The 27,659-nt window shown below is 41.1% G+C and overlaps 2 protein-coding genes across 7 annotated transcripts in view; one reads left to right on the plus strand and one right to left on the minus strand.

The window, feature by feature from the left end:
- Nucleotides 1–8,652, plus strand: part of PLAGL1 (PLAG1 like zinc finger 1) — a 53,411-nt gene extending 44,759 nt beyond the window's left edge. For 5 of the 6 annotated variants that reach the window (XM_080390061.1, XM_080390065.1, XM_080390062.1 and 2 more), the window contains one exon: nt 384–5,311. In XM_080390061.1, the coding sequence (XP_080246187.1) occupies nt 384–1,653 (1,270 nt within the window). In that variant the 3' untranslated portion in view covers nt 1,654–5,311. Of the gene's footprint in view, nt 1–383; nt 5,424–6,422 lie in introns of those variants that run through there. The other variant, XR_013928575.1, reaches the window with a different exon arrangement.
- Nucleotides 8,653–17,802: 9,150 nt separating this feature from the next.
- On the minus strand, nt 17,803–27,428 carry LTV1 (LTV1 ribosome biogenesis factor). The gene is made up of 11 exons (XM_080390075.1): nt 27,275–27,428; nt 25,953–26,084; nt 25,282–25,470; nt 24,150–24,237; nt 23,102–23,222; nt 22,103–22,352; nt 21,246–21,373; nt 20,153–20,292; nt 19,866–19,918; nt 18,913–19,113; nt 17,803–18,305 (listed from the first exon to the last, which is right to left on the minus strand). The coding sequence occupies exons 1-11, from the start codon at nt 27,275–27,277 to the stop codon at nt 18,192–18,194; spliced, it is 1,419 nt and encodes a 472-aa protein (XP_080246201.1). The 5' UTR covers nt 27,278–27,428; the 3' UTR covers nt 17,803–18,191.
- Nucleotides 27,429–27,659: the final 231 nt, after the last annotated feature.

Below are 27,659 nucleotides of genomic sequence, written 5' to 3' on the forward strand. Positions count from 1 at the left end.
ACAGCTCTGAAGGCATTCCTTGTCTGATGGGGGTGTGGGGAAAAAAATAAGGACATCTTTTTCCTCTGAGGTGTCCTAGCGACAGTTATTCTCTGAATTCTAGTTTTTATTATTCCTGTTTTGGTGGAATTGGAGAAAATTAGTCTTTCTCAATTGCAGTGACTACTCAAAAAGATTATGTTGAGCAGTTTTAAACCTAATCTATGCTTTATGATTAACACCTTCCCCCCCAAAAAAAAAAGTTAAGCTTATACTAATAATCTGTGAACTTTTGAAAATGCCTTCCTTCAAGAATGCCAGTGTTGTCAAGTCTTGAAGCTGCAGGAGTAAATGTACTAGAGTAAATGTAAATACCAATAAATTTTTTGTTGTTTTTGTCTTAGGCATTCAGCCACTCATTCTCCAGAGAAATCTCACCAGTGTGGCTACTGTGAGAAGACCTTTCACAGGAAAGACCATCTAAAGAACCACCTTCAGACTCATGACCCTAACAAGATGGCCTTCAAGTGTGAAGACTGTGGCAAGAAGTACAACACCAAGCTAGGCTATAAGAGACACTTGGCTCTGCATGCAGCCACCAGTGGGGACCTTACCTGTAGGGTATGTGCCCAGGAGTTTGGTGGTACTGAAGTTTTGTTGGAACACCTCAAAAGCCATGCAGGGAAGCCAGCTGGCAACACAAAGGAAAAGAAACATAAGTGTGACCACTGTGAGCGTCACTTCTATACCCGTAAAGATGTGCGACGTCACATGGTAGTTCACACAGGCTGCAAAGACTTTCTGTGCCAGTTTTGCGCCCAGAGGTTTGGGCGGAAGGACCACTTGACCCGCCATACTAGGAAGACTCATTCACAAGAACTGCTGAAAAGCAGGTTGCAGAATGGTGATTCAGTGGGTCTCCTTGACCAGCTTTTTCCATTCAGACTGAAGGAAGATGCCAGCACACTGCCCCCTTTTCCTGAAGGGGTGTCTGTGCAGAATGGGATTTTGAATAGTTCAGAATCAGAGGAATACAACTGTTCACATCTCCATTCCCAGCCGAGCTTAGAAACCGCTCTTCCTCTTGAAACTTCTCACTTGCAAAGGATGGGCTGTGCAGACGGCCTTCCAGCTGTCCATCCCGCACCATGCTCAGCAGCCATTCCGGCCAACCTGAACCTTCAGCAGCCTAATAAATATGACATTAGTTCTACCTCATTTGCAGCAGGATCCCTCAAGAATCTGCCAATAAAAGTGGATGTTAAGGGTTACAATGTGCATCTTGAGGACCTGCCGTTACCAGAACCTCAATCTCTCCACAAAATCAGTCTGGAAGAAGCTTCCTCAGGGCCTGCAGGGGATACTAACAAGTATCCAGTGCACAAGGAGACAGAAGCAGCAGCTGAAACTACGAGCCTGCCTTTCATGGATCTAACTCATGTGATGAGTTTCTGGCAGCTCCCACCAGGTGACAACCAGAACACTACTGGGGACATCACGATGGCATTTGGTCCAGAGGAACCATCACACAGGCTGAATGGCCTTGGCCAACAGCAAGGTCTTCAGCTAGCAGCTGGTGGGATGGCCATAAACCATCTGCATCATCTTCCTCGTTCCTTTCCGTCCACTACCAATTCTGTAACGTTGCCCCATTTTCACCATGCCTTCAAATAACTGTCACTGTGGTTTGGCTGGGCTTTTTTTTCGAGACTGTTCTTTTTAAATGTGTTAGGATGGGGTGGTGTGGTTTGGTTTGGTTTTGAAGAAAAACTGCCCCAAACATTTTCAAAGCATGTTATGAACATGGTAGTTAAATTCAGGATGTTAATAAATAAGAAGCTCTATTTTTCATACTACTATTAGGTTTTTAGCATATGAAAATAGGAGAACTAACATACTTCCCTCAACACCCTCTATATTTTTGTTTCTACCTTTTCCTGCAAACAACTGAATAAATACCTGCAATGACAGCAAAGCATCATAACAGGCACAATGAAACTATGGCTGCTGCAGTAGGAGAAATAGGATTAGGATAAATGGGAAGAAGGGGGAAATCACAGGAAAATAATTTTAATGAGCCATAAATCACAGCAGATTTATACACATAACAAAAAATTTATCAACATCACATAGATTTCTGTTAAGCGCTCAATTACTGAACTTTATGAATCTTTAATTTAAATCAGAATCATTCCAAGAGTAAATCTTACCTCCTTTTTTCACCTTTTTTAAATGAAGAAGATAACTATTGTGATTATGTTTAACTAGATTTTGTTTTCTGAAGTGCAACCGAGCTCTGTGCATCTCCTGCATTTTTTTTCTAGGGCTGGAAATAACTACCACTTCTGCATGACTGTGTAAGAACTGATGTCTTGTATATGTGCAGCTTTCAGAATGGGAAGTGAGTTGTCTCAAAGGTTAGAGCAAAACATTAGTTTTCACTTACAACTGGATCTGGCAAGGTATCAGACACTGGTCTGTCTCTTTCTCTCTCATGAAACACTGAAGCATTTGGTTAAATTTAAGCACTTGTTACCCCCCTGGGCTAAGGCTTAATTGATTTAACACTCAATAAAAAATAATGCTTCCTACCTAAGGGGCCTTTATTCACGTTTTGTTGATAGAAATGGCCTTTGTTTAGTCTGGGAAATGATCATTAGTCACAGCCATCTGAAATGTGGATTCCTTCACAGAAAGCCAACCCTGGCCCAGGGGAGCCTGTGACCAAGTGACACCTCTGTGGTGCCAGGGGCAGGTCCATGCATAGAAGGGCTGCAGGGGTGAGTTGACACTGGGCCCCTGTTTACAACCAGGTTATGAACCTGCCTCACAAGTGTTGGCTGAAATTAGTGGGTGTGATAACAGCTGAGGCCATTTTAATCATAGGGCTTTTGCTCAGTAGCATTGGGACAGCTACAGCTGGACTTCCAGCCTTAGTTTCTTCCAGACCAGAACCATGTGGACTTTTGTTTGTTTCCTGGGGTAAATTGTCCATGTACATTTCCAGTTGATGATGTGTTGGTGTGACAGTCCTATCATCTGATGCGTGAACTAGCAGAAATTGCAAAAATCACATCTCCCAGCAGATGACATTTTAAAAAAAACCCAACAAACCAAATTGTTCACGATTTACTTTCTTGCCTAACCCATAGTTACAAAAAAAAATAATCCTGGTTTCAGTGGATGATGCAGTTACTGATGGATTCCGTTGCAGCTAAAAGAGACGCAGAATTTCTCAATCTGAGTAGATTTTCAAACCCTGAGAGCTACTCTTCCATTAAATCCAAAGAGAGTTAATAGTATTTAATGATCATTACAAATACAGCATGAAGCAAATGTGTTCTTTTCCCCCCCCCATTAATTCACAGGAATATTTCCCAACAGCTTCAAATAAAAAATATTTTTAAATGATTGCTGGTTTGCTGTTAATGAACTACAATGACATTGTACAACTACAGTGATGCAAATATTCTTACAAGTTTATCAGTACTTGGATTAAGGAAGGGTTGTTGTATTACAGTTCGTGCGAGAATATGTTCTTCAGATACACTGTTGGAGGGGTATTTTTTGTTATGAAAATTTTTGGCATAAGGCAAACCAGAAGGAAGTTTAAGATCATTCTTGTAATGATAACAGGAGGAGGAAGAGTGGTGCTGCACAGCCATGCCCAGTTAGCAGCTGTTACAGGTAGGCTCATATTTTCATCTGGACTTAGAAAGGTGTGTGTATATTCACTTACTGCATTGTTTTCCTTGTTCCTGCAAATTGTATTCACTTGGCTTCATTTAAGCTTATGTACTTGTAAGAAAAAAACCAAACAAACAAACCCAGAAATTTTGTAGTACTGCCTGATCGTATACTGTTTAATAGACATTTTTTTTATTTTGGTTTGTGCTTCTATAAAACATGTAATTAATTACTGAAATACTTTGAATTAAAACAGAGATGTTAAGAAGAAAACGTTTTGCAAACACTGAGCTAGACTGACACGTGTTCTTTCAGCTGCTCAACTGTAGCAGGGTGCCTGAGCTCTGAGCTGCCAAGGGCGGTGCTGCTGCCTGACCTCAGCCTGTTCTGAAACGTGGAAAGATGCATTGATGAGAGATGCTTACCATATGCAACTACAAGTTAAAGACCAAGCCTCATTCAAGTAAAAAGAAAATAACCACCTTTGATATTAAAATGCTTTAAAAAAAAAAAATCACACAATGATTGTGTCAAAAAGTAAAGCAGAAGCAAACCTTAGGTACGTAATATTGCAGTTTTAACTCTTAGTCCATTCAAATTTCTTTTTGCAGATTCTTGACATCATCAGTATAGAGGAAGCTGATGATATCCCACCACAAAGGCAGGCAGGTTATTTCAAAAGGTTCTGTTCGCAGAAAAAATGTTTTGTTTTAAAATTCTTACAACTCAGGAGGTACATCCAAGTCATCTAATACTTAAAGTAGGTCTGGACTTTCTCATAGGTTTGTCAGGGGGACTTCTGTGAGCATTTTTGAGAGGCCAGCAGTAGCTGAGGCTCGAGAATGATTTGTTTCTGTGCAAACAAATTCTTTGGGCTCAGCAGACCTGCCTGGTGTGGGCCTGAATACTGCATTGCTGAAAGAGCAGTAGTTTCCGTTTCGTGGGGCTAATACCATAGGCAAGGCAGTGCTAAAGGAGGGGTGCGGGAACAGAGCAGGTCCTCGCCAGCTCTCCCTGGGCTTACCTGTGTGTCTGAGAGGACGGGGCTGCACCAGGCAGGCACGTGTGACTTCAGGCAGCGACAGTGGAGAAGGCAGCAAGAGCTGCAGGACATCTGTCCGGTGGCACTGCCTTTGGCTCATGCACCGGTGTGGGGAGAGGTGGCTCCACACACGCCGGGGTGCAGCGGAGGAGGAAGGCAGCCCAGCCAGTAGCCGGTCCTCCCTCCTCTCTGGTACAAATGGGAGAAGAAGGTGCAAGGGCAGAGAGCTGGCAGGGGGAAGGCAGCTGCTATGCCATGCTAAGAGATGGAACAGAAGGATCTGGGAGATCTCAGTCCTTTTTACCTCACATCCTAATAGAGATAAAAATACTTTTTAATCTGAATTCTGCTTGAAAATCTGTAGAAGCAGAGCAATATGTGGCTGCTAAACGACAGAATTACTGTAATCAAATGATACCATAAAATAGCGAAACTTGTAAAACATTTGGTCTCATACAAAAAAATAAAAAGAAGCCATGTAAACCTGCTGAAATAATGTCAAGGAGCTAAAATTAGACTACATGGAACCAAAAGACTCTGCATCCTTTATGTAAACATAAATATTTCTAGTGCTCAGTTCCAATCCCCTATGGGAACCACATTCATTTCTTTTTTCCTTCAGTTTTTACCAGCTGTTCCTGTTGGGATGCTCCATTTTCTTAACCAATGAATTGCTGTTAATTCCAGGGAGTTTTTCACAGGCTGAAATAGGGTGGTAAGTTCCATGTATTAATGATTGATTCATTTCCTGCTAGCAGAATTTTTAAGTACTGTTCTTCAATACACTGTTCCTGCCCCTATAATTACATTTTATGTAAGCTACTGGAAAGTGAGCTGTGAAATCAAACACTTCTGCACACAGACAGAAAATAACCAGGGAGGCAGGAGCAACAACAAAAATACAGTAAAACTTGCTCTAACTTTTGAGGATTTGCTTGTAAAAGAAAGCAACTGTGGTAACATTGCACAGAATAGTTTGGTATGAGATTCCCCCCACTCTTCTTTCTGGATTGAAAAAAAGGCTAAGCAGCACTGCTTTAATATATTTGGGCTAATTTCCCAGCTGTTTCTGAGTCTAGCTCTAGGAGTTACACTTCCTTCAGTGTAATTCTTTCTGTATTTATCTAATCACTATTAGCTAGAGCCTACGTAGTGTTTCATTGAACTCTGTAAGGTCTGGTATTTATTACTGCTGTGTCCAACTACTTTCCATCTTCATTTACTTCATAAATATTTAATAGGCAAGAAAATTCTTATGGATTTTAATTGAAAGCCTTATTGGAAATTTTTGGGCTAAAAAGACCCAACATGTTGAAACACTGGAAGTTTATGCAAGGTGATCCAAGGCTGGTAATAGTCAGGTGGCCAAAAAATAAGAAGAGATGTGCCTCCAGAACATTTCTGTCTTACCAATCAATCTCTAAAAGCAATTGAAGTTTTTAATGTGAGAATGAGATTTGGGTTTAGTTATTCTGAACTTGAAGCGCTTTGAAACTGATGCACAGCACACATGGCCATTTATCACTTATCAATCACTATCATTTATCATTTATTGCTTACTGGAAGATTCTATTAAATATATACATGAAATTCCAAAATGTTAATTTGTCTTGTTCAATATATCACAGCAAAGCATTGAGGGGGGGATGGGGGACGGGGGGCGGTAAGCCACAAAAGAAATGAACTTCAGTTTGCTTATTATTGCATGTGGTAGCTGTAGCACTTCAGGTGGAAGAGGTGCTGGAAAACTGGGTTGCTTAATGTCTTCCATAATGCATCAGAAGAAAACCTTAACACATCCTTGCCAACCAGCCACTCTACCTTCTGTTGCGGATTTGTGGCCTGAAAGCAGCAAGAAGCTATATAGCCATATACTTGTTATTTGTATAGAAACAGCTCTTGTATTTCACTCCATTTTATCTGAGAAGATTAAATCTTGATCCCTGGGAAGGTGATGGAGAAGCTCATCCTGGAAACCACTTCCAGACACATTAAGAATAAGAACATTTATTTGCACCGCTCAAAGCCAGTTTCTCACGTCTGCTTTCTCAGCTAGAAAGCACAGTTGGGCAGCACTGAAACTGATGTCTCACTAGCCCAAAGTACTCTGCAAATCACCTGGCAGAGCTCAAGTTTTAGCGAAAATGCAACAGCAGTTGCCAACGGCTCAGCACCTACAAGCTTACCCAGGCCAGTCGCTTCCACAGTTCCCAGGGTCATCAACAGGGCTCTCATATTTTGGACGCTAACATAGCTGTCAGTCCTGGGGACCTGGAGGCACCAACTGTCCCAAGCCTGTGTAAACTGGCTGCAACTGCAACCCCAGTGACACGTGGACTCACCAGTATCCCTAGGGAAAGAGTTGTCTCCTCCCCAAGTCTATCAAGCCTCGAGTTTCAGAGTTTGCTGGCTAAACCTCGAGAATGGTGATGCTATCGGTAAATCTCTGTTGATGGTCTGCAAGACTCTGCACAATAACCACAGGAGTTACCACACCGTTAACATAGTCACAGGTCATCTGAGGAGTGAACACCAGATGAGACTACTGGGTGCTGTCAACAGCCTTTCCTGTAGCTGGCAAAGTCAAGAAGGTAGGTAGAGTTGATGGCCCCGTGGACTGAACACTGCCATGCCTGTTGCAGCCTTCCCCACAGTTGAAGGTCAATCAAGGACAGCAAAACGCTACATAGAAGGACCCTGCAAAGACTTTGAATGTGAGTCTCTGCAACAGATTTTATGCACATCACTGCTCATCCCACGTTCTAAGCGTTCTTCACAAGCTCATCTCCCAGGCTCAAAATATCTTGCCAGCTACAGGGAATGCATCTCGGCCACATTCCCTGCCAGGATCTCATATTCTGCATTTGTATGCATCTCACAGGGGTGCAAGATGCTGATCATCTGAGCCATTTGCACAATAGCACCACAACCACCTTAAGCAGGTGCTGGAAGGCCGCCTTGCTGTTCTGACATGACTCTGCATGGCCCCAGATGGGAACAACACTGACTGCATGGTCTGAAGAGCAGAAGCACCAAACATCAAGGTCTGGGAAAGTAAACATTGAGAAGAAAGAAGAAACTCCACACCATCATCCTGACATAGCAATTATTGAAACAGATGCTGGCATCTTCCTCAGACAATAAAAGCACATTGTGAGAGCACAAGACCTGCATTATCAATCAGCAAATCCTCTCAGAATGCCTGTTACGGCAGAACACAGTCACTGCCTACTTGAGATGGAGCTGCTCCAAACCAAAGAACATTTAACACCAAGATGAATATTCTCGGCAGCCTGTAGTGGGAACATGAGGAGCTCTGCAAAAGTTTTCAGTGCAATTGGTTGCTTCAATTAACACATAGAAGCTCACACAGCAAACACTGCAAAAGGGTATTGTATATACACAAAAGCAAATTAGGTCCTTTCATGTTACAATGTTGAAATAATAAAAAAATATATTTCTTACCCAAACTTTCCTGAAGATTTTTTTCCAGTAGATTCACCCAATGATTTTCTGGTTTTCTTCAGTATTCCTGGAGAGGTCTCTGCAGATCATTATTTAAAAAATGTATCGGCTGTAAAAAAACTATAACCTACATAAATTCATCATAAAACCCTGAACCATAGGGATCAAAGATATTGACAGAGCAGTATGTATTATTGTTCACAAATTGTATACTACAAATAACCATTAAAATAACTTTATAATACCTCTTCTAAACACAGACATAATACATCAGAAGCATAGACAAGACCGGCATACAGGTCATGATTACGGGCAGCAGTTGGGGCTAGCAAACACAATATATGGTATCCTGTTTCAAGGGAACTCTTTTAGGGATGTGGTGGTTTTGTTGGGTTTTTTTAAGGCTGAATCAACAAGGGGAAAGTCACATGGAACAAACAGCATACAAAGCTTGATGCTTCATCTAAATGGACTTAGAATGAACCTTAAAATCAAAGATTAAAAGTTATGGAGTCCTTTATGGGACAGAAGGAACCTCACATCCAGACTACATATTTTAGGTCTATATAGATATATCTGTTTGAGGACCTCTAACTGACAGCTAAGATGTCCCTCCTGCGGACCTACACGAAAACCTCTGTGCATACACTCGACACAATGGATCAGGATAATGACTGGGAAAGCCATTCAATATTAACAACATCCACTTGGAAATTGTTGGCCCTTCTTATTTCTAAAAAGTGTTGTACAGAAATGAGTTTAGGGTTTCATGTCAAGGCCTGGACTTGCAAAAAAACCCACCCCAAAATATTAAAACTTCATTATTCTATCAGAAAACTGGATTCCAAAGCCTAGGATCTGCTTTAAAAATGCCACCCGCCACTTCAAATACATTTTGTTTGTTGTAAGAAAAACATAAATACGGCTAAATGAACTCCCTACCTGGCCTAGGTTCATCTGTATTGGCACCTTCGTATACTGTCTTCTGAAGTGATAACACAGCAAATGTTAAGGTTGGGGGTTTCCTCTGAGTCACTGGTTGCTTGCCTTAAAAAGAAGATGCACAATCCACACTCCATTCTAGCAAGAAGCTTACAGAACCCAGTGAAAACTCTGCGAGTCGCTGTTGAAGCAGTGCTAGGAAGGAACAAGGGAAAAGACACGACTCCTGCCACTAGGAAGCCGTGGTTTTTCTATAATAAAATAGAAGCTCACTTCAAGAGACTGTCAATTAGCTCCACTTTTTGGGTTCCTCAAAGGAACTTAGCCCTTTGGCATCGTGTCTAGTGACCAGGGAATAAATCAGCGGTACATTTGCAGGGAACAGCAAACATGCCCGACAGCAGGGAACCTTACTGAACGGGAAGAGCTTTATGTATTGCAAAAGCTGCCAGGTTTCTGCTCCCCTACAGCTGTTACCCTGGAATCCCATCGCAGAAGAGCCTGAAGAAATTGTTGTCCAACTTTTTTGTACTATCACATTCTGTCACTTTTTTCATCAGACAAAGGGTTCCCGTTTCAGGGAACCCCTAGCTGATGCTCAGCTCGTGTCTTGTCTGAAGAGTTTACCGACTTCCCTGGAATCTTGAGTTTCATATTAATATAGGCCTTCACTCACCATAAACTACAGTTTGGCAAACCTGCCTCCAGGACAAGACCAGTGTCACTGTGCTTACCAAAGCCTGTCCGGTGGGCTTTGCAGCAAAGGCACAGTGGGCAGCTTGTTCTTTGCAAAACTTCATGTGCCTCTGCGCTGCAGCATCATTAAATCTCCATGAGCAGTGTGGGCACAGAATGTAGTCTGACCATAAGAAAGGAACAATTTGCATCACGGTTTATACCCTGCAGAAGTGCCCTGCTTCACTCAAGCTGCACTTCAAATCCTGACTCCCTCAGCAGGTGACCGTGGTGAGTTCCCATCAGCTCCCAAAGTACAAACTTGGGAGAACTACAAAAACCTCCTTTAAAAAAGCACTTGGGATCCTAAAATACGTGCTTACGGTATTAACCCAGCAAACAGTAATTGCTTTCAGAAATAAATCCCTGAGGATTAATAAAAGCAGATTTTATTATCTTTGTCCTATTCCCACCCCCAACCCCACAATTAACAATTCTGCAGAAAAAGCATTATTTAAAAATCCCTAGAGTGGTCAAAACAAATGATTTTAAGACTACTTTCTGCTAAAAGTTATTCAGCAACACTTATCACTGGTACAGTCCTACTCGGTCTGATGCACTCGGTCGGTGTTTGGGGTCTTTGCAGTCACATTCAGCCCTGGCACATCTCAGACCCTCCCTCCCTGACCCAAAGCCTTTTACAAAAGCAGCCCAAGCGTTCTTATCCTGATATTACAGATACAGTATCTTTACAAATTGTTTCTTTCAGCCCAGAAAAGATGACCCAATCAGCCACCAGCGAGTTCCAGACCAGCAGTGTGGGCAAGATGGTTCTGAACACAGGAGAGGGAATGAGACAGGGCATGTCCCTGGCTTTGGGGGGCTGGCAGAGGGACCTGCCGGGGGGAGCTTTGGGCTCTATTTGAAGGAGGAAGAGCAGGAAGGGGAATCTCCCTCCCCTCCCCACAGTCCATCTGCTTTCTCTCCAGTCCTGTAGTATAGGATATACAGTTCTGTAGTGTAGGATATACATCCTCGCTAGACCTCTCGGCAATTCTGTCTTTCCTAAAAAGCAGCTCTCCAGTACCTTTATCCACAACTACTGCTGCTCTTGCACAACTCTTTCCTCCAGGAGGGAGGAGGAAAGGGAGAGGTCTGCTTTTAGAGTCAGACGAGAAATAACAGTCATTAAAGAATTCAGCAGTGGAAATTCAGAGAAGAGCTTGACCCCAATCAAGGAAGGAAGATGGTGTCCTGCTGCTTATACTGCATCGCTGTCATCTAGAAGAGGAGAAAGTCTGGAATCACGGCAGCTGGTTTTGCTATCAGTCACAAATTCGTGCTCTGGAAGTGAGCCCAGAGAGCCCCCCCTTCCTCCTCCCCACCTCCGCCTTCCCAGCACAGGCAGGACTGCACTGAGACCTTTTCCAAGATTGCTCACACATTTCATAAAGCACATATCATGAGAAATGTGCACCTTTTTGGATCTGTAACTAACAGTGATCTCTGTGCAGAGACCACACCCGGTATTAGTAGTAAACCCATCTTTTTCTGAATGACTTCCCCTATCTGCACGGTTGGGTGGGGAAGGGGACAGTTGGTAAAGCCACCACATGGGACTGGGGAAGCCCACATGCACTACAGTTATTTTGAATGATGAAGGGATGTATTTCACCCTCTGTTAAGTTGTGGTACAGCCTGTGCTACAACACAGGCATCCCAACTCTCCTCCCAAAGCATCATCTAATATTAGACCCGAAACTGCCTGTCTTTAAATTTAAAAGGTACAAATTAGTTTTCTCATCCTCCTTACTACCTTTGCATTGCACGCCTACTCAATCTAAGCCAAGAAACATGGAGGTTTTTTTGAAAATTAGAGTATGGAGGGAATTCATGTTCATGCTGTGTTGTGCCGGGGGGTGCAAAACTGAAGCCCCGATGTGGATAATAAGAAGTCACCGCTTTAACAAAGATCAGTACAAGAACAGTATTAAGATAAAGAAGACCACAAACCTGGACTGATGCTTTGTGGGAGAGGGTGGCCATCCTTCACAGCTTTTGTGACCTGCTTGGTTGATTAAATAGTATTGATAAAATCCTCATGGTTCTGCCTCCAGTTAGATTTCTTCACTGCCTGTTTCTGTAATGGAAATAAAGGAAGACAAACCATATTTTCCCTTTGCAAGGGACAGAGCAAAATCATAGAGTGGGGGTTCTTCCTCTCTAAGGAAAGGGAAAACATTACAAAGAAGATAAATCTGCTTTTTTTGAAAGGCATAGGAAAGCTGATTTAGCCCTTCGCTGTCTATTCACAGCACCAGAAGATGGATAAAAGAAAAATGCACTCCAACAAAACACTCTGGTCGTGGCAGACCAAAGGGCACTTAAAAGGGAATAGAAGACACGATGACCAATGCCTTCCCTTCTCCTCCACTTAACAGGTTCTTCTTGCTTTAAACCTTTGTGCGCTTCTGTTTCTTTCCACAACCAGTTTTAAAGGACATTTACAAAAGCAGTCTGCATAGGTACCAAATCAGCAGTGATTTGTCATCTCTGGGCAAAATTATACACACGTACGTCCATGTGTAGTCCCCTCCTCCCTAGGAATGCATGAAAAAAAAAACCCAAAACTTGTTCCAGTAAGAGTTTAAGCCTCTTTCCCTCCAGCTCTAGAAATAAGTTCCATTTAAATACATCTTTAAACCATTGAGTTCAATAGCAGTGAATCTCCGTAGCTTCATCTGTAAAAGATTTGGGGCTACTGACAGCTCTCAGGTTCAACCTGGAGCATTCATGCACCAACCATCTTGGATCACGCTCTCTTTCAGGTTTAAGTGAAGAGGAAGCTGTCAGATACTCAAATAGTCCTTAAAACACATACACGAACATTTCCTAGAAGAGCAGAGACACTCATGTGCCCGGAGTAGTCATGACACCTACTGGTTTGGCTTCTGAATGGAGAAATATTCTCAAACACTAGCAGCACAGGGAGGAGGGGGGAAGAATTTGGCACTGAGTCAAGCACATATGTGATACTCATCCACAACATCCAGGCTTTGTCCTTGGAGGAAACAATAGCGTTACTGAATGAAAGACTTCATATGGAGATAACACACATGCTTCAGTTTTCACTGTACCTTTTGCAGGGGCTCCTTCTTCACAGTGGTGGATTCTGTTCCCTGCAGTCACCGTTTCAAAGAGCTGAAGGGCTTGCGCTTCTCGCTGAAGGTTTTCTTGCATATTGGATCATGTCTCGGCTGGGATGCAAAGAAACACAGTCATTTATGGGTTGAAGTCGTGCTTTGTTAAGGATGCTTCCTTACTTGGGCTTTAAAATTACTTCTAACAAGGAACAGGGAGCTGAAGCAGTGTTTACGTTGTGTTCAGTTTAACTCTTGAAGGAGTTCAGCAAAACTTTAAAAAGCTGTCCAAGTACAACTGCAGTTCAACACAAACGAGAACTAGAAGCCGTTTCCAGTTTGCTCTGCTCAGGGACGTGCTGGAGGCCAGCAAAAATGATGCCTTGCAGAGAACAGACTGGGTCTGTGAACGGGAACACTCCCGTTGGACTCCCCCCACACCACCACACTTTGGTTTCTTTCTTTCTTGGTTAAGAGGGAGAACAGAGTGATCCTGTTCAAGGGGTTGGTATTTACATTGTTAGTTCTTTGAGTTTAGGTAAGTATTCCAGGCTGGGGGCTCCCCTGACGAAGAGCAGCACTGTCCATTCCATCAACACCACTAGAACGGTGACAGCCCCAGGAGGAAAGGGCACAGCTGCTTACAGCGCACGTAACTGCACAACTCAGAAGGAAAACCAGGGCTAACACCTGCAGCTGAAAGTACAGGGAAATTTTAGGTAGATAAGATATCCAGTGCTGAATTTGTTGGAGAGCCATGCCTCACAACAAAGGAAGTTTTAAGGTTCAGAAGCATCTCAGGTTTTAGCATCAACCTCGCTCCTCTGCAAGAGGGTGGGCAACCCCCTTCATGAGGAACACCGTGAAAGTGAGGACTAAACTACGTCCTCTCTCTTGTACTGTGGGTCATACCTGTTTCAGCCCATCTGCAGCTGGTAAATGAAAGATCCCATTCTGTCTCCCTTTGCTTACTCCCCCTTTCTAGTCCTGTTAGTCGTCTTGATCGTCTCAGTTTCTCCGTGCCACCCGCTCTCTTCCCATAGGAGTTAAGTACCTGCCTGAGCAATGCATTTTGCTTACAGCTTAGCCGGGCTCAAAAGCACCTCATTCTACTGCAACATACATTTCTAAATTCTCGTTTCCCTTTGAACCTTTCTACCCATGTGCTTCAGGTCCTTGTCTTTTGTTACTAGACATTTTTTACAGCCAACCTGAGGATTCCTCTGCAGGACTGAGAGGGCAGCAGATACTGTGTCCTGCTTACCAAGGAGCATACCAGCCCTGCATCATCGGGACACAGTGAGGCATTACAGGACTTGTATCTCATACTAGTCATAGTTTCAAGAAACTCCCTGCCTCCCTCAAAACATAGATAGCTGCCTTTTCAAACAATTGGGCTAGATTAAACATCATGTTCTTCATGCACCTGATCTGAGATACCAAACACAAAACTACTAACACAGGGTAGTCCCACCTTTATCTCAGCCCTCACAGTCACTCAGCTTTCAGCATATTTTTCTTGCCTTTTTTTTTTTTTTTTGCTAAATCAGTTTTTATTCTGTCATGGGGCCGATCTGCTCTACCACCAAGCCACAGGATCAGTAATGCAAACTGAGGAGGGGAGGGGTGCGTGCAGAGCCCCACATTGCAGAAAAACACCCCAGCTGGGTTGTACCAGGCAAACTGCACAGCCACCCATTTAGTTTGTAATCCAGGGATCAGGGAGGTCAGGGGGAATCTTTTCATTCACTTCAGGCGGCTTTGGCACAGCCTGGTGCCTGCATTATGCTGTCAGACTACTTATCAGATGGTTTATTAGTCTATTTTTCCCAGGAAGCCTGAAATAAGTCCTGCTTAGAAACCTGGAACACAAAGGAAGCTTCAGGTTAGCAATTTATGTCTCACCAAGAGATAATATGTTGTTTTAAACGCAAGATACAGTAAACGTCTGGTTTTGGACAAGCAGGTAAACTAAGATAGTGCAAGGTTGCAGATTATGTCACAGTATTTCTGTGCACATTCATTAATTCTCTAATCGAGCTTGCTAATGAAAGCAGTTATTGGATCATTTGCTTTTTTAAATGTGTTCAACCCATTTCTCTACTAGCAGCCACCTCCTCCTTCCCCAGAGTTCATCACCCCTTTCAGCTAAACACATTGACATTGCCCTTAATAAAAATAATAAAAAAAAGAAGTCTTGTTTTACCAGAACATCTTGTATAAATGTCTTCTACGGGTTGCACACCGAGCCAGATCTTCACTTTGGGCAGCCTCTGTAAAATTCAAACCATGCAAGAGTCTCAGTTACAGAGCGCTGCGCGGCTGGATTGTGGCAGTCAGCATTTGGACCCAGCTCTTGCTGAAACACTGTTCCGCTGTCGGGAGGGACAGCCACAGCCACTGCCAGGGCTCCCTTTTGCAGAACTACCTTATTTATCTTGTTCCTACGTAGGACAAGCTCTCCTCTGCTGTGACGGACAGCTTTTTGTTTTCCACATGGCTGCTCAGGTATGTCCTTTCACAATGATATTAGAGTCGGGCGAGATGATGGAAGAGCATTCAGGTTCATCGCTGCCTAAATTCAGGGAGGTTGGCTGGGAAGCAAGAGCAGGCCACCTACACCCAGATTTATTCAATTTCATTCGTAAGTCATCAGAAGCTAATGATGCCCAGTAATGGCTCGGGGTAATCCATCACTATTCCAGAAAGTAGCAGCTGTCACACTAAGCAAGACAGAACCGTCGTTCTTAAAACAGGATGTTTCCATCACATGCTAAACAGCATTCCAAGATGATCTTACTTTGTAGATGTCAAATTTGTGGGGATTTTTTTTGTCTTTTTAAATCAGTAATTTTGTGAAAAAACAGGGGTTTAAGTTATTGGGAATTAGCTTAAAGCCTTTCTGACTCCACTGAGTCACGTTCTCATTTCAGAGCTGGGACATCACTTGTATTTAAATAACTTTTAAGAAAACCTGAACAATAACAAAGAGCCATTTTTATGAGATTTGTAACCTACAGAGGGAAAGGCTTCTCACTGAAGAGCTCTTACCTGCTCTTGCTGAAACAAAATAAATCCTTGTCTTACTGGGCACACGTGTGACTGCTTTTGTTTCTTACCTTTTCCTTCAGATTCTACCATACTCTTGAACAAGGCAGTGTTCATGTTACTACAGAGTTTCATTACCTGTGAGCATAGAGGAAAAAAACAACCCTGTAACCTTTTTGAGTCTTATGTTCCCAAGGAACATCTGTGTGTCTGCTTTGTCTGGGCTACACTATTCATTTCCAGTGTCTTCCTCTGCCTCCTCCATCTCTCTTATTCTGTTCTCACCCCCTCAAGGCTTTGATCGGTACAGCTTACTTTTTTTTTTTTTTAAAAAAAGCTATTTAGACACAAGCACAGTATCACTGAATCAGCAATGAAAAGACAAGAAAAAGGACTATTTGCCACAGGAGATTAGTTACTTTAGAGATGTACAACAGCAAATGAGTTAAAGACTAGTAAAGAACATGTGCACTGTCTTTAGTAAAAGATTGTCCTTTTCAGTAAACCACAAAAATCACATTCCACCCAAACCACTCAATTCCTCTCTTGGCATCTGACTCACCTCAATAGAATGGTTTCTCAAATTTCCTCTTCTGCACTGCTGTCAGGAGTCATAAGTACGAGGTGGTCAGTCTTCATTACTCAAAAGCTCACAAATCAAGTCACCATGGATCAGCAATTACATAACTAACAATTATTACACAGGCAGACCTTGCTTAAGCCTGTGAAACATGAAAACTCGCAGAGATATCAGCTAAATGAAGCCTGAAACTTCTTCTAATCATACAGACGACTTCTACTGATTTGGTTAACACAAACTCTTGAACAGTTTTAGAAAAAGGAAGGCTTGATCTAGATGTGAATACTGTATTGACACCTCACTTCTCTGAGCAGTGATCAAGAGACTTGTAGACTTAAATGCCTGTTTATTCCCTCCTCCAAATCCACATTACTTTACCAATTAAAATATACAAAAGCATTCTTCCAATAAAAACAAAGGCCTCATCAGTCCTTCTGTTACCTATCTCCATCTAGTATTCACAAAACTACTTAAGGAATGTTTAAGATGCTTTGAATCCAGTAGTAGTCACAGTTGATTACTGTGTTCGTTACCACTAAAATGGTTAACTTTTCACCCAAAGGCAGAAGATTGCTCAGTCTACAGTCCTAAAGACCTAAAGCTGAGGGTTTCTTATGAATACAGGATTGGCTACAAATCCTATTAATTTCATTCACACGTACAGACTGGTTGCTGTGAGAGTAACTCACATTCACAGTAGCAAAATTTAAGATCACACCAAGCTTAAAGATACTGGCCCTCTCTCATCACGAAGAAGTCTTTGCAACAACTGCAGTGGGTACTAAGTTTGTATTTCAACGAAACCAAGCTGAATGCAGGACCCGAAGAATAACATTTCAGGAAAATCAAGACAACGGCTATCTGCAACATACAGTATTTTTCTAAGTATCTGCTGTTTTGTTGGCCACACTGCTCAGACTGAGTACTTTCTGCAAAGCTGATCACATCGCAACAGTAAGGGTCACCGACTACTGTAACTGCAACCCATGTTGTGACAGATTTTATTTGCCAAGAAATGTAAAACTCTGGTTCAGCAACAAGGATGTTTAGCTACACAACAGTTTTTCAGACACCTCTGGCTACAAAAGGTTATTCTGTATCTTTCATAATAGTGCCCAAACAATAAATAGCCAACCCAGAATAAAACTAAGGAGTGGGTGAAGCCTCCTTGACTTGCAAAACTGTGCTATATTAAGGCACTATATTTAGCCATCAGTAAAAGAGAGAGAAGACATACACGGATATATTGCTTTGTAAACTGAAATAGTTTAATAGAATCTAATCAGATCAAATCTGTAGGATACTGCTGATTTGTCAAATACATTCAACAATATACATATAAAACTTTGTCCACTGATGGCTTGTAAGAAAAATACTTATCATTTTAATACATTTCTACAGCAATGAAACTTTGCAACAGTTGCCGTGTCACTCATGACAGAACAGACATCACTAATACACCGCTTTATGTTTGACTTCATTTCAGAAAGAATGACAAGTTACTGGTTCTTGCTACAGTCATATCTGAATAACAAACCCCTTGAGAGTGACTGGCAAAGCCTTGAGTTTGCAGTTCCCTTCTCAATACAAATGAAAACTTAAAGATGTTTCCACAGTAAGTTCCTCAGTTTCATCAAGACAGCTTCAATCCTTGAACATTTTGTTTCAGATTTAGCAACTCTTTCTCTTGCCTTGTTTTCTCCAACTTGAAGGCTAGCTTGTTGGCTTTCTTCTCCATTCTGCGTTCCTGTGCATACAAATAATTACAAATTTACAAAATAAGCATAACATGCTAAAAGAAACCATTCCAATTAACAGTTCTGGATCATGAAAACAGCAGCAATCTGGACAATATTATTATTTACAGCACTAATTATCAGTAGTCAAATTAACATGTGTACCACCAGGATCATCATCTCTAATTAGGTGAAGCTTCTAATGTGCTGGTGATTTCTGTTCCTAAATAAAACAACTGGTATATTATTGTAGCCAATTTGATTTTTCCACATTTCTTTCAGAGACTTCACTTTGTGAGATCTCAGACATCAAAAATGTTTTCTTTGCTTCCCTAGATAATAATAGGAGGGCTCCTTCTGTATGCGTGTATGTAACAGTGGCCACAATAACAGACTCAAAATTTCCATACTGGAAATAAGGACAGCAAAATTATGATGTTAACTTTCCTTCTAGTAATTTTTTTTCCTAAAAAAGAACCTTTGTTTAATCCTTTGAGATCAGCAAGTTTTTCCTCTTAATTACCAGCCACAAGATCAAGTGAGCTTTAAAAGAAATCTGTAAGACACAATTCAGATAACAACAAGTTTCTGCAGAGTTTTATTTTAAATAAAGCATACCTTCCGCTCCTCTTTTATTGCCTGTTTTCTAGCTTTGCGATCCTCTTTGCTCTCGTCTTTGGAACGGGGCTGTGTTGATGCTCTTGGCAGGTCACTACTATTAATCATTTGCATGCGTTCAATCTGCTTAGCAGTAAGATTCTTCTGAGGCAAGATATGTAGAGGAATTCCTGTCTTCTGGGATATTTTTATTGGTTTGGGCTAAAATAGAGAGTGCGTATTATTAATGGTCCCTAGCTTTCTCTCCAGGAAGCACACATTGCACTACCTTATCAATATAAAAAAGTTAGATTCAGATTTAACAGTAATAGACATCCAAGTTTCCTCACACTATTTTCTTCCCTCCGAAAAATGTGTATTAATTCCAAAATAAGAATTCAAACAAACCTGTGAACAGAATCCAGCCTCACAGAACAAGGAAAAAAAAAATTTCTCCCTTTTATTTAAATATTACTAATGAAAAACAAAAAAAGACCTTAAGTAGACATTTAATATTCCTTTCTAAGCTTTCAAGAAAAAGGTTTCCTTTCAAAATCTGGAATGTCAAGCTGTGCTCTAATGACGAGAAATGTCTGGAAGGCCAAAAAGAACTAGAATAAATTGTTTCAAACTGTAGAAGGGGAAACAGAAGCCTATGCTAAAGGAAAAAAAACCTAATACGTGCTTGAGAAACACAGATTACACAAAGGTCTATCACAGATAACGAAGTAAATTCATTGCTCTCTGTTTCTGCTTAGCAATTACAGAAATTTTGAACTTACTCAATTTTCCTTCTAATAGAAAAAAATACACCCACTCCTTCAGTGAAGAAGTAATACCAGAGATTAACACCCTCCCAAGCCCTCTCTTCTGCTCCCTCCTCCTTTTAAAAACAGATACCCATTAAGAAAATCACTTCTGTCTCAAGTTTTCCCAGGCCAGGGTGTTACTCAGAATAAGTTTAAGAAAATTACCTTTGATGGTTCCTTAATAAGTGTTGGATGATTATATAAGTTTGAATATGTACCTAGGTCACAAAGGGAAAAAAAAAAAAAAAAAAAAAAAAAGAAAAAAAGTAGTGAAGAAAGGCTTGCAAAAAGAATTTAAGTGAATTTATTACAAATTAGTCTTTGAAAATTCTTGCTGTTGTGCTCCAGAAGCATACACCATTTTACCTAAAGCACTGTTAGAAAAGTTCTGAGATCACCTACCACTGACTTTGAAATCCTAGGAACGAACAAGTGAACTCCAAAATACTTACTCAAAATGGATTCACAATCCCACTTTTCTTTTGGTTCCTCGATAACTACAGCTACTATTTCCTCCTTTTCTTCCTCACTTTCTTCATTCATAGCAGAGTCCAAATCTTCACAGGGCTCAAGAGCATCCAATTTCACACAACTTTGAAGTAGTCCAGAGAAGAAAAAAAGCACGGCTTATATTTTCTTAAAAATGTGTAATTATGTAAACCTAGTCGCCCCTCAGTAAAACCCCAAACCAGAGAAAGATACTCCCAATGAAACTCGCAGCAAAATTAAGTTTCCTTAATTAAGCATCCCCAAAATAAACTGTAACATTTGGACAAGAGACACAGTCAATAAAAGAAGTCTTTATGCATTTCAAAAGTACGTGGCACAAAATATTTGTGACTGAAGGGCAGGAAGAGGAGATATTTTGCAGTCCATCAGCAAGGCAGCTCTAAAGAGGATTACGTACCCTGCTACTGCACCTTTCACTCCAAGGGACACATTACTGTATCTTTCAAACAGGAAACGGAAGACTAATGTGAGAACACTGAGCCAATTTAACTTTGGGATAGTATCACCTGCTTTAAGATAAAGTAAATACACTGTTGCAATGTGGTCTTAAACTGACACGGGGTTGCTTTATAAGCACTCATTTTTGCAGTGCTCCAGTGGCACTCATGCAACAGTCACCTGCAAGTTTGTCATCTAACTAGGTATACACTGGAATCCGTTGCATACCATCAGGACAGAATAGACTTGGCTACAGAGCCTGTTAAAAATAAAGGTACAAGGAGAAAGGTACGTTACAGTAAACAGTAAAAAGGGAATAAAAGAATGCCTGCAGATATTACTTACACTGAATTTAATACAATTATACAAAAGGAGCATAATCTCACATAAACCAACAAAATGCCTCCACTTAATTTTATCGTCTCAAAAGCTGATATTCAGGGACATAAAAAATGGGTAATACTCATACATAGCTGCTTTCATTGTGGGATGTAATCTTTGAGTACATGAACTGGAAACAACATTCCCAAACTTTAAATATAAACACAGAATTACATAACTACTTATGTGAAGCAGAGTACTTCTGGGAATACATACTTCTTTGCTTTCTCTTTGTAGTAATCATTCAGGACTTCCTGCAACCGAGTATTGTCTGTGTTAATATAGCCTTCTAACTCCACATTATCCAAGGCTCCAATTTCATCTTCATCAAATTGTTCAAAAAACTAAAATAAAGAAGTGGATATCTGTAATTAGATCACATTTGTTGTGCAACTCCTTTGATAACTTAAAGAAGACCTACACATTTCTTTCTATTTGCCATTTTTTCCTTTTCCTTCTCATTTGCTGAACGACTGCCAAACACATCTGCAGTAGCATTTCTTCCTTAATGACAGCATTCTTTCAGCATGGGAGCCACAAAGTTATCTTTTAATAATATAAAAATCAGCTTCTGGAAAATGTTTCTTATTCTGATGCATTTTCCCAATTTGTACATTAAAAAGCTTGTCACTGCTCAGGATGACAGTTATACTGTATCACCACTGCTCTGACACCATCTGGTGAATGTATGCTTGGCACAGTGGGGAGAAAGGGTGAGAGAAGTGAATCTTTACCAGGCACTTGTACATGATTTGCTGTGTTGAACTGAGCCTCTCAGACAGAAGTGTAACACCAACTATGAATGCTCATTATAGTGATCGGAGTAATTTTGTTTAACTGTATCAGTGTTTAACTGTATCAGCAGTTAACACTGTAACTTATTTAACACAAGCCTCTTAACTCACCCAGTATTAAATGCGGAATGTGTGCAAAGACCAGCTGTTTCATGCCATAATTACTTAAGGCAGCAAGAATTTGCATAGGTGTAGAGGACACCACCTTACAAGATGAATCAAAGCACAAAGAAGCATTTAACACTCATTTTTAACAGTTACATTCTTGAGCCGCCTCACCTTCTCAAATCTGTCATCCAACAGGGTTAACTGCTCATTCCTTCTCATTACTGAAGATGTCATAGAATATTCTGTGAAACGACTCCTGGTTTCTTCTTGCATAAAAAGGAATTCTTTTGTCTGTTCATTAATCCCATCATCTGATAAAGGACCTTCTGAATCATAGTCTTTATCATCACTACAACTATCCTTTCCATCACTATCATCCTCCATATCTTCCCATTCATCTTCATCCTCAGCATCTGATCCCCTGAACAGAAGTATAAAACAGTTTTAGAATAATGTATGGACCTTTCTACAGCTCCTGACCAACGTGGGTTATCTGAAACAAATCGGTAGTAATAGCTTTAAATCTTGAGAGGGGAAGATAAAACGTGATTATTTTCAAGCCAGTAAAAGAAAAACAAGTTTAGCAGCAATGATGTTGCCAAAGTCAGCATAATACTACTTTTGTCTGAAAACTAAAACCACTTCTGGTGATCGCTGGATCACACATATGTGCACTGAGAGTGAGGCTATGTTTACATTCAGCTGTATGTGTCAAAGTAGAAAGAGAAAAATACTGCATTCCTGAATATTAAAACTAGCAAAATTCCTCACTGTTCATAAAATAATGAGAACTATACCAAAACCTATTTGTAAAGGTTCTGGAAACATCTGTTAACCTTCATCAGTATTATTACTGACATGTTTTAAATGTGATAGATGGTAATGTTTTAATAGCTCAAGATTCCTGTTATTCAACACACTGCAACTGTAAACACACGTATAAACCATGAGCTCAAAGTAACAAATGAAACCCATCTCTTGGATAACACATGAAAATTTGATTTTGTAAGCTGCCATCCACATAACACAAGGCAATACTTTTTTTCTTTAATACAACTAAGTATTCGATTTGAAATCTGAAACCATTCTTGCTTCCTACAGCACATGAAAAAAACAAACGGTATCATTCCTATTTACATATGACAAACAGTTCTACAAAGCTCTATCTACCCCTTCTGTAGTTCATTTGCTTGTAGAACAAAATCATCTTCCAGGATATTTTCCGGATTGTCAAAGTCAAAATCATCATCAAGAGCTGCAACAATATCAGGGTCAAAATCCAGCCGTGGTCCTAAAAAGTTAAAAAAACCCAAAACATAAATATGTAAGTTCCTCTAACATTATGAAGCTACCTTCCTGGATAAAACCCAATACAACTAGACTGTTAGTTTGCATTAAGGAAAAATGAAACCCAAGAATCAGAAAATTCCTCAATAATATTTCTAGACTTTACACAAGAGAGGCCAAGTCACCAGCCTCTTGTCAATTTTCCTCATACAGAAAAGAATATCCCCCAGAGGTCTTAAGCTTCCATAAATGTATTTTAATATATTTTTACTTAGAATATTGCAGAAGAAAAGATATCCAAGCTGAAGTACTGTATGACCAACTGCCAACCCTAGCTCCCACCCCCTAGAATTCCCTGCATTAAAAAAGGTCAGAAAGTGTTTCTCTACTGCGATTAACAGAGGGGTCTTTAGCATCCTTCTGTCAGGACAGAGAGAACTACCACAATTACTTCCTGTTATAAAATATTAAAAGAGCTGTAAAGTGAATGTTCAGTGAAACATGGACACATAACAAAAGCATACTTGCAGCCTGTAACACTGATATAATATTAATGAAGGAAAGTAAACATGACTCAGCATTTGAAAAAAAGATATATTTTGAGAGTGAAAATCTGGTTCCAGGCTTGAATTCAAACAGATGGAGTAATAAATCAATAGTATTACTTAGTTTTCCCATTATTAGTTTATATTTGCCACCCAATGATAACGGCTTATGGATTCCACCACTCCCAAGCAAAGCTAAAAAGCTATTATTAGTGAATCACAGAAATAGGTCTCAAATTGAAATGTAAATATCATAGATCATTCTTTATCTGCTAACAAGCCTATTCTAAACCAAAATTAAGATGACAATGTAATCAAAGCCATAATTACCACTTACTACCAAGACAGCAATTCACATTACAGAAAGGAAAGAGATTTAATGATACCTGAAACAGGAACAGCTTTATTTAACAACCCCACATCCTCTTCAAACTCTGTGGCAAATACTGAGGAAGGCAACTTAATAGATGGAGCCTTAGAAACAAACAAAAAAACAACATCACAATATACTTGTTCTCAGTTTTTCATGTGAGTTCACATTAACAAAAATATGCAGATAATGCAACCAAAACAAACTCTTATAATTATATAATTATAAGTGAATGCTACTTATTTAAGACAAGCCCTCCTTTACTGGTGGCAAATATTCAAAGTTATGCAACGAGAGCTAGGTAAAATATTGGCAGCATTTATTCTTGTGTCAATATTCTCCAGGTATACAGACAGTATTTTTGCATTTCTGAAGCTTTTTAGAGAATGGCTGTACAGCAGGCACAATGAAATCTCTAATTTATTTTTATTGGGGGGGGGGGGAAACACTAACACACATTTGAAATTACCCATTTATTGAAAGGCTTATTAACATGCCCATCTAAAATAACTTTAAATCTTATGTAGTGTCTCTGAACTGTACCCGAACGTATTTCCAATTAAGAACATCAGTTTTGACTGAACTTACAGTACTTGGTCAAACCAAACTCCCTCAATGAAAAGTGACTGACTGGCAATTGCACACTTCATTGCTTGAAATTACTCACTGATTTTCCATTCCAATGTGGTCTAGCATCATGGAATCCCACAAGTTATGCCAGCAATTTGAAAAAGTTTGGGTTTATTCCCTCTGGGTTCTGTTAACATTCTACTTTAAAAACATGGTGTACTGGTAATATAATCTGGTATATGCATAACTCCCAGAGCATTCAAAAGTTCTAAAAATCCAACCCCAGAAAAACATGACTTGTTCAAACAAATACCTTTGTAAGCCACCTCTGCCAAGAAAAGCCTGTCATGGGTACACAAAGCATTTTAACACTGTGCTAGCAAAACACTGTCCCATCAATAAACTTTGGCTTGTCAACTTTTGTTTTTACTTGTAGGAAAGTCTGACTGTGTCAAAAGAATCCTATACATACATGGATCACAGTCATGATAACACTTGTTGAATATGGTTAATGTGTCTACAGGATGCTAAACTCTGAAGAACAGCATAACATTATTACTAGCAAAAACACTACTTACTGAAACTCGCTGTATTTCATCTTCTATGTGCCCCTTACTTGTGACAACAATTCTGCTTTGCTGTCCATGCACAGAAGGGACAAGCTCAGAGGGGCCAGAGGCTTCTTTTAGATGCTGCAAATAGTCATAGTCATCATCAAAGAAGACTCCATACTTCCGCTGCTCTTCCCTCCTTTGTTCCTCATGCCCCTTGGTATTGTAAACAGAAATACATTTAGTTACTTAAGCTCATTTAAAACTTACTAGCAAAAAAAAAAGTAACACATATGTTGAGAATGCCTGAATTCTAAAATTCTTGCAGTCCTCTCTCTGCCCATTACCCTAACTCACAGCCAATTAGGACGTTGTAACCATCCAGTCTGGTGGTCCAGTGCTGCTCGAGTAGGACCTTAAACAGCATAACTAACAAAGTCTGTTTTTTCGGGGTGAGTCAGGCAATTTTTGTTTTTTAATAAATTTATATCCCTAATGCCAGTTAGTCATCCCTCAACCCATCAGGTAGTAACTCACAACTATCCAATTCCCTACAACATCCACTTGTTTCTAATAAGCTGGACTAAAACCTACCTTCTGTCAAGCTACGTTTTTGAATTGTACAATTGCACACTCACTTTTCTTTCTTGAAGCATTTCTTATATGAATGAACCTCAGTATTATAAGCAAATATTTACTTTCTGTGTAGGCAGCAGAACTCTCTGGGGTGCAGTATCATCAGCAGCAAGCGGATCCCTCTGACTTCTGTGCACTAAGTGAAACGTTACTGCTTTCTTCTTCTCTATGAATGGTTTCTTTTTCTTGTGAGGCTGCAAAAGGACATTAGGTTAATGATTAAGAAAACCCCCGAAATACTAAATATAGCTAAAAAGAATCTTTTGCATGAAGTGTGCTACTGTATTCCTTTTAAGGCAACGTCTTATAAACACATACTTGGAGACAAAAGCAAAGAGACTAGTGGTAGCTTAACTCCTCTCACTCCATGCAACCGCCATTTCATATGTTCTAACAGCATCTGCAGCTGTATTTGGCTGCAGAATGGCAATCCATTGGTAAAGTACCTGGTTATACCACATACACATTGATATATAATCCCAGAAAGGAATTTTTAAGTACCTACTTTCTAAACACTGTTTCAATTCTGAAACATGCTTCATTCAAGAAGCAAAGGAAACTGACATAAAGAAATTCATCTAGACACACTTAGCTTCTTAGAAATTGTTTAGACAGCTGTTCCTACACCAGCAAATCAGCATCAACCACCAAGTCCACAGACTGCACCATTACACTGACACAGCTCTAACATCTAAACCATATATATGTTCTGAATCAGTAAAAATCAGAAGTAACCTGGTGAAAAGCCTTTTCCCAAAGTTAGCACATATGACTCTGGGAAATACTTTTAGCACAATTTCCAGCTTCACTTACCGACCAGAAGATGTAATAGCAGATATATGCAACTTGGACTCTAACTCTGGATTTAACCTATCTTCTTTACCTGGTAACTTTAAGTATACAACACGACATACTATGCCATACCGAAGTTCAGAGCGTATCGACTGCCACCATGACTCGAGGTAAAAACCCCAAATTACTCTTTAAAGTGTAACGCTCGGAGGAACCACAGAAGGAAATACATCAAGTTTTTGGAAGCAGGCAACGTGCTACCCCTACGGCCTTGCTGGTGCCTGAGGGCCCGGCGAGGCCGCACGACGCCGAGCAGGGGAACTGCGCCCCCCGCCCGGGGCGGCCTGCGGCACGCGCCTCACCACGCCGCGCGAGGCCGGGACCCCCTCAGCCGCTCCCCCCCCTCAGCCGCTCCCCGCCGCGGGGCCGGGGCGGTCTCCCGCGTAGCTCGGCAGCCAGAGCGCTCGCTGCGCCGTTTCCCCCTCCAAAACGCGCTACGGAAACGGCCCCATTCCAACCCAGACGCTGGGGGAGCACGGACGGACGCGACGGGTAGCGACCCGCCCGGCCCCGGCCCCAGGCCCCTCCTCACCATGGCGCGGGGACTGCCCGCCGGCGGGGGGAGCCGCCGGGGCCGCTGCCGCCACCCCCGTGCCGCTCGCACTCACGCGGGCCGGGCGTCAGCACCCGAGACCTGCCGCCTCCATCTTGGATATACCAGTGACCACCGGGGGGGAAGCGATGGGCTGCCAGTCCGGACAGGGCTTTTTTTAACCCAGTAACAAAAACCCCGAGTTTTCTCCGACTTAAACGCTGTTCTAATAAAAGAGAGGCTCCGTAAACGCAAGCAGGTACTTCCTGCCAGCCTCCGGAGGCATATTTTCCCAGTTCTCCCCCCACACTAGCGGAGTATGGTTCCACCCGCCAGCGAGCCTCACTGCCAGCACGCTGTGCCGCGGGCCAAAGGGCAGCGCGCC

This window comes from Falco punctatus, assembly GCF_963210335.1.
Source record: "Falco punctatus genome assembly, chromosome: 5".
In the NCBI taxonomy this organism is placed as follows: domain Eukaryota; kingdom Metazoa; phylum Chordata; class Aves; order Falconiformes; family Falconidae; genus Falco; species Falco punctatus.

What these genes read in the sequence shown, in the direction of transcription:
- LTV1 (XM_080390075.1), bottom strand. An exon ending in TGGATGACAGATTTGAGAAG is followed by an intron (nt 21,374 to 22,102) that starts GTGAGGCGGCTC and finishes TCTTTATTTTAG; the next exon opens with TTTTTTGAACAATTTGATGA. An exon ending in GGATTGTGAATCCATTTTGA is followed by an intron (nt 19,919 to 20,152) that starts GTAAGTATTTTG and finishes TTTGTGACCTAG; the next exon opens with GTACATATTCAAACTTATAT.